This window comes from Vitis vinifera, chromosome 17 (genome assembly GCF_030704535.1).
Source record: "Vitis vinifera cultivar Pinot Noir 40024 chromosome 17, ASM3070453v1".
In the NCBI taxonomy this organism is placed as follows: Eukaryota; Viridiplantae; Streptophyta; class Magnoliopsida; order Vitales; family Vitaceae; genus Vitis; species Vitis vinifera.
In genome coordinates, this window is record NC_081821.1 from 8,126,333 (window position 1) to 8,136,990 (window position 10,658).

General features: G+C 41.6%; 2 protein-coding genes across 2 annotated transcripts; both read right to left on the minus strand.

Annotated features, from left to right (window-relative positions):
* Positions 1-4,020: 4,020 nt before the first annotated feature.
* On the minus strand, positions 4,021-5,119 carry LOC100243316 (UDP-glycosyltransferase 83A1-like). The gene is made up of 2 exons (XM_019226404.2): positions 5,090-5,119; positions 4,021-4,986 (listed from the first exon to the last, which is right to left on the minus strand). The coding sequence occupies exon 2, from the start codon at positions 4,844-4,846 to the stop codon at positions 4,103-4,105; it is 744 nt and encodes a 247-aa protein (XP_019081949.2). The 5' UTR covers positions 4,847-4,986; positions 5,090-5,119; the 3' UTR covers positions 4,021-4,102.
* Positions 5,098-5,580, minus strand: LOC132252765 (UDP-glycosyltransferase 83A1-like). Its single transcript, XM_059733958.1, has one exon. The coding sequence runs from the start codon at positions 5,578-5,580 to the stop codon at positions 5,098-5,100; it is 483 nt and encodes a 160-aa protein (XP_059589941.1).
* Between the last annotated feature and the right edge of the window lie 5,078 nt (positions 5,581-10,658).

Genomic DNA, 10,658 nt, shown 5'->3' on the forward strand with positions numbered 1-10,658 from the left:
GCTCAAATTCTTTGGCACTTGGCTTTTATCTCCTATCTATTCTGTCTTTATCAAGTGTCTTGCGTGTCTCTCCCGTTACTTTGGTGTAATTTTAAAGCTATATTGCACTGATAAACTTTTGGTTTCTACATTACACACTCCATATATGCATTAAACTTTTTGTTAGTGCAGTCATTGGATTGTAGCCATTTTTTCTACTTGGTTTTTCCACCAAGTTATTGATACCCTATGGATTTATTCTCAAGTGCTTCAAGGTATATTATCAGAAGTTACCATTGGTTGTTTGCTTTGTCTTTTATCTAGCTAGAACCTCATATGTAGCTAGCCTCTTTTTGTTGTTGCATGATTGGTTTGAGCTCTTCCTTCTTATCCCATGTGTTTGTTGACCAAGCTTGTATTGATGTTGAACCTGATTGATGCTAGTAGCAAGGGAAATGAAAATTTGGACAATGGCTAGATTTCACCTTAATAATATCACTCTCAAATGCTTCTACATAATTCCCAAATACTTTAGCATATATTCTAGCTAGGGAAGTGATCTCTAGTTTTTTTCTGTCCTTTATGGAGGGTCTTAAGCAGCCAGCCTCGTTTTCTAGTTGTATGGCTTTTAGTTCTTGGTTCTTTTCCCATATATTGGTCTTTTTCTCTATCTTATATGCCTTCAAATGATCCCATTTTCCTCTGGGTTCAGCCCTAAACCCACCTTTGTACATCACAGATACGGAAGTGGTCGCCAAGGTAAGGACAAACCTTCACCATTCAGTTCCAAGCAGAGTGGATTAAGAAACCAGCAAGGACAAACCCTTGGCATTGATTCACTCAGCCGGTGGCAGAGCCAAGAATTTTTCTCAGAACAAGCATTACAATAACCCTGGATGAATTTTAGAAATTGCTGAAAATGAGTAACTTTAGACTTTAGTCATGAATAAATATAACATATCAAATTAAAAATTAAAATTAGATTTTATTAACTTACTAGTTAAAAATTGAAATTTAAAAAGAAAATTTTCAAAAAGTTAAAAAATGGTAAGAAAATAAGAAATCTTACTAGTTATTTCTCAATAATTTTAATAATCTCTTCCTAGTAAAAAGGTTCTTTAAAAAATTTATTTTTTTCCCAAACAGCTACATATAAATGAGTTGGAAGTAATAAAATATTTTATTAATATTTTCCTATGATATAGTAAGATGTTAAAATTCCAAGTAAAATATAAATAGTTAGTTAGAGTTTGATATTTATTATTATGTATTAAGGTACCCTATTCTAACAAAATTCTAGAGCACCCAAGAGGTATTGTTTAGAAGATTTACTAGTAATAATTGGATTTCTGATTTCAATCTTCATAAAGTAATAGCAAGAACCAAAACTAATAAAAAGAACTTGATTATAAGGTTTTGGTTAACAATTTTTTTTTCCAAATATTATGAGGTCTATGCTACATATTTTTTGAGATGACATTTAAAACCATTCAAGTACAATTGAATTTGTTTGGGTGAATAATAACATTAAAGGATGTACTTCGAGTTTATTGTATGATGAAACCCTTTTGAGCAGAAAAAAAAAAAAACCAATTTTGCATATGAGTGTATGCTTGAGACTATTTCTGTATATATTTGTCATTTTTTATTTGTGTTATTGGTTGAGCTCGCCAGGGTTTTCAAAGTATAAATACACCTTATTTTGTCAAATATTTTAAATACTTGTTTCATGTAAACTTATGTATTTGCTCTTTGGTATTTAATGAATTTGCTTTGTTAGTGTCAAATTGGGTTTGTGTTTTATATTTGTTGAGTTTTTAGTAGAATGTAAGAGTGATATATTTATAGAGCTTAAAGTAAACTCTATGGGTGATTTTCTGTGTAATACATATCTTTTGTGCGGTTGGAATTCATGCATGTTAATATCTAAATATCTCATATTAATTCAAGAAATATTTTTGTGAAAAAATTGAACTTTAAGACATAAAATCATTATTACCTATGCACCCTCCATAAATCTCAAGAATCAAGATTCATACTTTCAATTGGTATAGAAGCATGTTGAATTTAAAAAATTAAAATCTTTTATTCCTACACAATCTTGATTCATGGAACCACAGTGACCAGATCATCAATGAAATTTTTATCATTGCTTTATTTGACAATTTCTGTGGCTAGGAATACAACTTGAGTAGGTTGGGTTGGGTTGATGACGATTTAACATTTAACACATTTGGATATGGTAGCATTGGAAAATATCTTCATTGTTTCAGTGCTTCAACAAAGGTTTGGAAATTCTTGTAAGAAGATCCACCTTCAATCACACTTTTTCTAGCCATTTCCTTCAACTTCTCTGCATTTGCTTTTATACCATCATCAGAAACCAACTTTTCAATCTTCTTCTTAATCTCATGCCTTGATATGAATCCATTTTCATCTGGGTTCAATTCCAAGCCCACCTTCCATTTGTCGCATATGTAACTCTGGTTATGGAATTGATCTGCAAAGTAGGGCCAGCATAGGAAGGGGACTCCCATGCCTATGCCGTCCATGGTTGAGTTCCATCCACAATGGGATAAGAAACAGGCAACAGAAGGGTGAGCTAACACCTCTTTTTTTCATTTTTAAATCCAAGATAGATGCATTTTGCACGGAAATGATGTTGTTTCGCTTGGGTAAAAATCTCCCTTTTCAAGCCCTAACCCCTCTCCCCTTTGCCCCCATGCCCAACCGTTCCTTGCCCTCTCCAGGAGCCTTCCTCAGCCCCCCACCTTCGGCACCTCTAGCCAGCAGGCTTGCGCCGACACAGACGCCAATGGAAGACAGTGACGCCGATGGACGAATGCGACGTCGACGATTTACTATTTAAATATTTATCATTTGATTTATCTAATTATTTTATTTGATATTTGTATCATTTTTAATTTCTAATTTTTTTAAATTTTGATTTTTAAATATGGGATTTTATATTTATGATTTTAATTTTTAAATTTATGAATTTAAATTTCTTAATTTCGATTTAAATCATTTGAAAATAAATTTTTGGTTTAAAAATAAGTTTTTGGTTTAAAAATAATTTAAATTTTTTTAATTTTAAAATAAATATATGATTTTCAAATAAATTCTGATTTTATAAATTTGTGATTTTATATTTATGAATTTAAATTTCTGAATTTGATTTGAATCATCTTATTCATTTAAGAATAAATTTTTTATTTTAAAATAAGTTTTTGATTTAAAAATAAATTTTAAATTTTATGATCTTAAAATAAATATCTAATTTTCAAATATATTTTCTATTATCAAACATATTTTTGACTTTTAAATAAATATATGATTTTATAAAAAAATTATGATTTTTTAAAATTATAATGTTTTGAATTTATGTTTTCAATTATCAATTGAATTTATGATATTATTATTATTTTTTATCATTTTTTTATTTTAATAATATATGTACACTATATATTATATATTTATGATGTCACCTATTCAATCGCGGTTCAACACCATTTCAATTCATGATGCATGAACCAATAACTTTTCTAATTTAAAGACTGATCAAAATATTGATTAATATTATATAAATTGAATTTATAACATTTTTATAAATTAAAATATAAAAATTATTTTTAAAAATAACTTGCCAAACGCCCCTATTTTTATAAAATACTAAAAATTTATTTTTTGCTCTTTTAACTTAATAACAGTTTTTAAAGACAAACATTACAAAACATGGCTAAACGGCCCTTAGCTCCTAGGTTTCAGCAAAAGATTCAAAACAACTCCATCTTGTGGCCTCCGTCAACATGTTTTGTTGCCCAATTTTTGTGTAAGCTCTAAATAATGCTGCTTTCGATTTTCAATTGCTCTGTTCGTGCACTTTTTTTTATATGTTGCCATGTAGACAACAGTATAGTTCTTGATCCCCCAATCGTACATAATTCTTTGCTCCGCTACTAATGCATTACATCAAAATCTGTCTTTAATTAACTCTACCCATGATTTTTGTTCACTAAGATCACATACCAACCCCTGCACTTGCATACACAGCATGAATGCACTCGCTTTTATTGAGAGAATGGTTTCACACATTTGAATGTGGCAACATTGGGAAGCATCTTCAGTGTTTCATTGCTTCAATAAAGGTTTTGAAATTCTTGTAAGAAGATCCGCCTTCGCTTACACTCTTTCTAGTCATTTCCTTCAACTTCTCTGCATTTGCTTTTATGCCATCATCAGAGACCAACTTTTCAATCTTCATCTTAATCTCATGCCTCGATATGAGTCCATTTTCATCTGGGTTCAATCCCAAGCCCACCTTCCATTTGTCGCATATGTAATTCTGGTCAAGGAATTGATCTACAACGTAGGGCCAGCACAGGAAGGGGACTCCCATGCTTATGCTGTCCATGGTTGAGTTCCAACCACAATGGGAAAAGAAGCATGCAACAGAAGGGTGAGCTAAAACCTCTTCTTGGGGTGCCCACGAGACAATCTTTCCATGGTCAGCTACTCTCTCAATGAAACCATCAGGGTATTCAGCAGCTGATCCATCGGTGAAGTCTGATCGGACAACCCATAAAAATGGTCGGCCTACAAGTTCAATACCAAGTGCTAATTCATTGAATTGGTGCTGGGTTAAGTTTCCGGTGCTGCCAAAAGCAACATAAATGACTGAGCCAGCAGGTTGTTTATCGAGCCAGCCTATGCAAGTTGAATCCTCAGGCCAAAAGTTTGCAGCATAATGACCCGGATCACTACTTGCAGGTAACGGGCCAATTGGTAATAAGTTAGGAATCAAGTCACAAGCAGATGAGTCAAGTTCGTAAACACAGTTGCAAGGAAGCCTCTTGGAAGAATCCATAAATTGAATAGATGTGAGATAAATTCGGAAAACCCACTCTTGTACCTTCAGATCAATTGGCCACTTCCAGGGCAAGCCGTTGCAGCTCAAGACTGGAATACCCTTCGACACGCAGATCAACTCATCTTTCAGAGGAGTTCCTGCAGAGATATTTGAATCATTTCTATCAAAACCAAGAAATTTCTTAGACAACAAGTTAATTTTAGAAATATGATATAAATTAACAAGTTGAAGCCTTAATACCATCAGTACTATTTACGATTCCACTCAATTAACTTTGGAATATGAAGTGCCAAAGCCCAGATTCCTGCTCCCATAGGACAAAAAAGGACCCCTTCGATTCCCATCTTCTCTGCCACCTCCATTGGCCACCGCTCAAGTGTTATGTCAGCAATAACACAAGTGATCTGCTCATCATCATTCGAGCGGTTGACTTTCTCAATTAAATCCTTCAAATGACCCGGCATGACTCTTGAACTACTTTCTGTTATCTTGAGCAAGTTTTTCCGATCGTCCCCTGGATCCAGACCATCTGGGATAGAGACTAGCCCTATCCCACTCTGAGCCTCAGCCTCATGTGGGAGTGCAGCCAGCAGTTTAGCATGTATGAAGTCAGAGTTAACAAAGGTGACCTTGATCCCGTGATCAGAAATCCGGTGTGCAAGCCTCATAAGAGGAGCAACATATCCTTGCGCTGGGAGTGGTATAATCAGCACATGAGGTCGCCTGCCCATGGTCCTTGCTAACTTGCCAACACTTCCACCCTTCTCTTTGCTCTGATCCCAAGCTTCACTAATATTGATACTATTTTATTTGCCTAAGCCCTCCTTGGAACTGCATTTATGAATTTTATACCTATTGTCCTCCTAATTGAGGTGCAAAACTTTTTTCCCTTTCAAAAAACAAAGGGAATATGAAGTCCTTGCTAGCTTTTTTAACAATGAAAACTAGTGGAAGTTCACCGACACTGTAGGGACCCCTCCCCCTGATGACACGTGGCACACATTTCTATCCGGATTAGCCCCATCCGGATTTTCCCAAGAGGACACATGGCACGCTTCTCCTATCCGGACTCCCTCAGGAGAGGCACACGACACTCGTAAACATCACATCCGGACGACCGACATAGCCTATCCGGATATGTTTGTCCGGATCATTGACTAAAGTAAGTAAGTCTTACTACGTCATTCCGACAGCTTGCCACGACCCACGTTTCGCCATCTGCAGAGTGAAAAGACAGGAATGATGGCAAGTCACTTCCCACGATCTCTGACAGCTGCGGCGCCTCCCACGATTTCTGTCAGCCGCCTGTAGGGTGATGATGGCCTTGCCACCACCTAGAGGCATCATGACAAGCCAAAATATCTCCCTATCATTAAAGAGGGAGACAGAGCTTCTGATACTATATATATGGACCTTCACACAAGGAGGAAGGTAAGCTTGCGATACCTAGTAAAAAGCCAACTAATTATTCTCTCTAACCATGGTTGACAAAACCATCGGAGGGTGTGTCCGAACACCCTGTCCGGACGCCTTTTGCAGGAACGACTGAACCAGGACTCTATATTGGTTGAGATCGTGCGTCCATTCATTTGGCAACTACGTGGATCACCAGGGACGCGAGGCCTCAACATTGGCGCCGTCTGTGGGAATTTATTGATTCAGTCACCGACAAATATGACCACACCTTCTAGAAGCCGCTCGTCTAGTAGGGGAGAGGAAGATAACTCTGAATGGCGCCAAGCCATTAAGAGAAGACAGTTAGCGAGCGAACGACAACTACAAGCTCTCCTCCAGGAGACAGAAAGACTAAGAGAAGAGAACGCTGTGTTGCGTATATAGGCTTCATCGACGGGGCCTCCCCGTCGTCAGCGTTCAAGAGGCCAGGTAGCAAACTCAAGGCCAGACCCAGAGTCAATATACCCTGGGACAGCGGGAGCCATCCCAGAAACAGGCAATGTTAGACCACATGAGCCACACACGCCCCTGCACCGAGCTCCCCATGAGGAAAGCTTAGACTCTACTCATTTTTCAGCAAAAAGACAACGCGATAGAAGATCCCAGTTGTCAAACTCAATGCGCGCAAGACTAGGCCCACAAGAGCCTGGAAGGCCAAGGCCGCCAGTAGCCACAACCTGGGCAGCACACCCTGACCCTATGGTCACCCCCATGGTGCAGAACGTTCTCCCGCACCATGACCCTATGGTCACCCCTATGGTGCAGAACGTTCACTCGCACCTAGCGGTACGACAAGCTGGGAGAAACCTCCCAAACGAGCCACCCATTGGCTCCATCAGCAAAAGGTTGGACGACATGCTCTCCACGCCTTTCTGCTCTCATATCATTCATTACGAGCCCCCAAGGGGATTCCTTGTGCCAAAATTCTCCACATACGATGGCTCCAGCGACCCCTTCGATCATATCATGCATTATCGACAGCTCATGACTCTCGATATAGGCAACGACGCGCTGCTATGCAAAGTATTCCCCGCCAGCCTACAAGGGTAGGCCCTCTCATGGTTTCACCGCCTACCTCCCAGCTCTGTTGATAATTTCAGAGACCTATTGGAAGCCTTCGTGGGACAATACTTATGCTCCGCTCGACATAAGCAGAACATCAACACTCTGCAAAACATAAAAATGCAGGATAACGAATCCTTAAGGGAGTTCGTGAAGCGGTTTGGTCAGGCCGTACTACAGGTAGAGGCTTACAGCATGAATGCTGTCCTGCAGATCTTCAAGCAAAGTATCTGTCCAGGCACCCCATTTTTTGAATCACTCGCTAAAAAGCCTCCTACGACGATGGACGACTTGTTTCGGCGTGCGAGCAAATACTCAATGCTCGAAGATGACGTGCGAGCAGCCACCCAACAAGTCTTGGTTGTCGGATAGGCATCCAGAAGTGGCACGAAAAGAAGTGCCAAACTTCCGGACCGGCCAAGGCCGTCCGATCGAAGGCAGGAAGGGCCAAGTCGCCCGGAAAGGCCGTCCCTCACACCCCTTTCCATATCCTATGAGAAGCTTCTCCCTATGATCCAAGACATGTCCGACTTCAGGTGGCCTAGATCCATCGGAACGGACCCATCCAAAAGGGATCATAGTAAAAAATGTGCCTTCCATAAGGAGCATGGTCACACAACGGAGACATGCAGGTGCCTCCATTATTTGGTCGAAAGGCTCATAAGGGCGGGACATTTAAAGCAATACCTCCGCTCAGATACCGGAGATAGAGATGCTTCCCGAAATCACAACTCTGGAGCCCCTAGGGCCCTAGCCGCCCCCAAAGCCGTTATAAACTATATTAACGGAGGCCCATCTGACGAGGAGTACGACTCCAAACGAAAGAGACAAAAGTTGTTGCGGGCAGCATCAGTGCGCGAGCGTGTCAACTCCATCCGGCCTGGGATAACTGGGGGGGCCCTCGCCCCATAGATGGGACAATCATTTTCCCACCAGTAGACCCCACCTGGATATTGCAGCCGCAACGCAACGCCCTCATCCTGTCCCTAAAGATAGGAGACTTCGACGTGAGACGCATCCTGGTTGACCCAGGCAGCTCGGCCGATCTTGTGCAAGCATCGGTCATTAGCCACATGGGGCACAGTCTCACAGGCCTCGAAAACCCTGGGCGAATCCTGTCCGGATTCAACAGGGCGTCAACTACTTCCTTGGGAGACATTGTATTGCCGGTCCAAGCTGGCCCAGTCACTCTCAACGTACAATTTTCGGTGGTACAAGATTTATCACCCTTCAATGTCATCTTGGGGCGCACATGGCTGCACTACATGAAAGCCATCCCCTCTACATATCATCAAATGGTAAGTTTCCTTACCAAGGATGGGCAAATTGACCTATACGGCAGCTAGTTAGCCGCTCGCCAATGCTACCAGATAGCACGAGAAGCAGGGACCAGCCAGGAGGATGCATCCCTCCCTGAGTCCAGCCATGCACGTGACCAATAGCAATTATTGAGTTCGGCGGTCAAAGATCCCCCGACAGCGGATCCCTTGCAAACGATCCAAATTTCAGAAGAAGGTACTCACCTTACGAATATCAGTTCCCTTCTAACACCAGAAGAGACCCGGAACATGCAGAACGCCCTTAGACAAAACCATGACGTCTTCGCATGGGCACATTCTGATATGAAGGGAATTCATATCTCCATTACCTCTCATAGGCTTAACGTCTTGCCAATAGCCAGACCTATCCGGCAGAGGGTTAGACGTTTTCACCCAGACATACAAAAAATTATCCGGAATGAGATTGACAAGTTGCTAGAAGCCGGATTCATCAGGGAAGTGCATTACCCGGACTGGTTGGCAAATGTAGTGGTGGTACCAAAAAAAAAAGGCAAATGACGGGTATGCGTCGACTACACCAACCTCAATAATGCATGCCCAAAAGACAGTTTCCCTTTGTCACGGATAGATCAAATTGTGGACTCCACTGCTGGGCAAGGGATGCTCTCCTTCTTGGACGCCTTCTCCGGATACCACCAAATCCCCATGTCCCCGGCTGACGAAGAAAAGACAGCCTTCATAGCACCACATGGTCTCTATTGCTACAAAGTCATGCCATTCGGACTCAAAAACGCTGGCGCCACTTATCAGAGACTGATGACGAAGATCTTCAAACCTCTGGTCGGCCGCACAGTAGAGGTATATATTGACGATATCGTGGTTAAAAGCAAAACCCGAGAGGAACATGTCCTCCACTTGCAAGAAGTCTTCCACCTCTTAAGGAAGTATGACATGAAGTTGAATCATTCTAAATGCGCCTTTGGCGTAAGTGCTGGCAAATTCCTGGGATTTATGGTCAGCCAAAGGGGGATAGAGGTCAGCCCAGACCAAGTCAAGGCAGTCATGGAAACACCACCCCCCAGGAGCAAAAAGGAATTACAGCGCCTCACAGGCAAGCTTGTCGCGCTAGGGCGTTTTATAGCCCGCTTCACTGATGAACTGCGACCCTTCTTCTTAACAATACGAAAAGTAGGAGCAAACGGATGGATAGACAGCTGTCAAAGCGCTTTTGAAAAAAATTAAACATTGCCTCATGCAACCGCCCATCCTGAGCAGTCCCCTCCCTGAAGAAAAACTGTATATGTATCTGGCTGTATCGGAGTGGGCAATTAGCACTGTTCTATTCCACTGCCCCTCACCCAAGGAGCAGAAACCTATCTACTACATTAGTAGAGCATTGGCGTACGTAGAAACCAAGTATTCAAAGATGGAGCTAACGGCCTTAGCTCTTTGAAGTGCCGCCCAGAAGCTCCGCCCCTACTTCCAAGCCCACCCGGTGGTCGTGCTAACTGACCAGCCCCTTCGCAACATTCTACACAAGCCAGACTTAACCGGAAGAATGCTTCAATGGGCCATAGAGTTAAGCGAATATGGAATCGAGTTCCAACCCAGGCTGTCCATGAAAGGCCAAGTTATGGCTGACTTCGTGCTGGAATACTCCCGAAGGCCTATCCAGCGCAAGGAACCAAGTGAAAAAGAGTGGTGGACTTTGCGGGTCGATGGAGCCTCACGATCATCAGGATCCGGAGTAGGACTCCTACTGCAATCACCAACAGGAGAACATCTGGAGCAAGCCATCAGGCCGGGGTTCTCCGCCTCTAGCAATGAAGCGGAATATGAGGCCATCCTATCCGGATTGGACCTCGCACTGGCTCTATCCGTCTCCAAGCTCCGGGTTTATAGTGACTCCCAACTCGTGGTAAGGCACGTTCAGAAGGAATACGAAGCTAAGGATGCATGCATGGCGCGATATCTGACTAAAGTAAAGGACACCTTACAACGATTCACTGAAT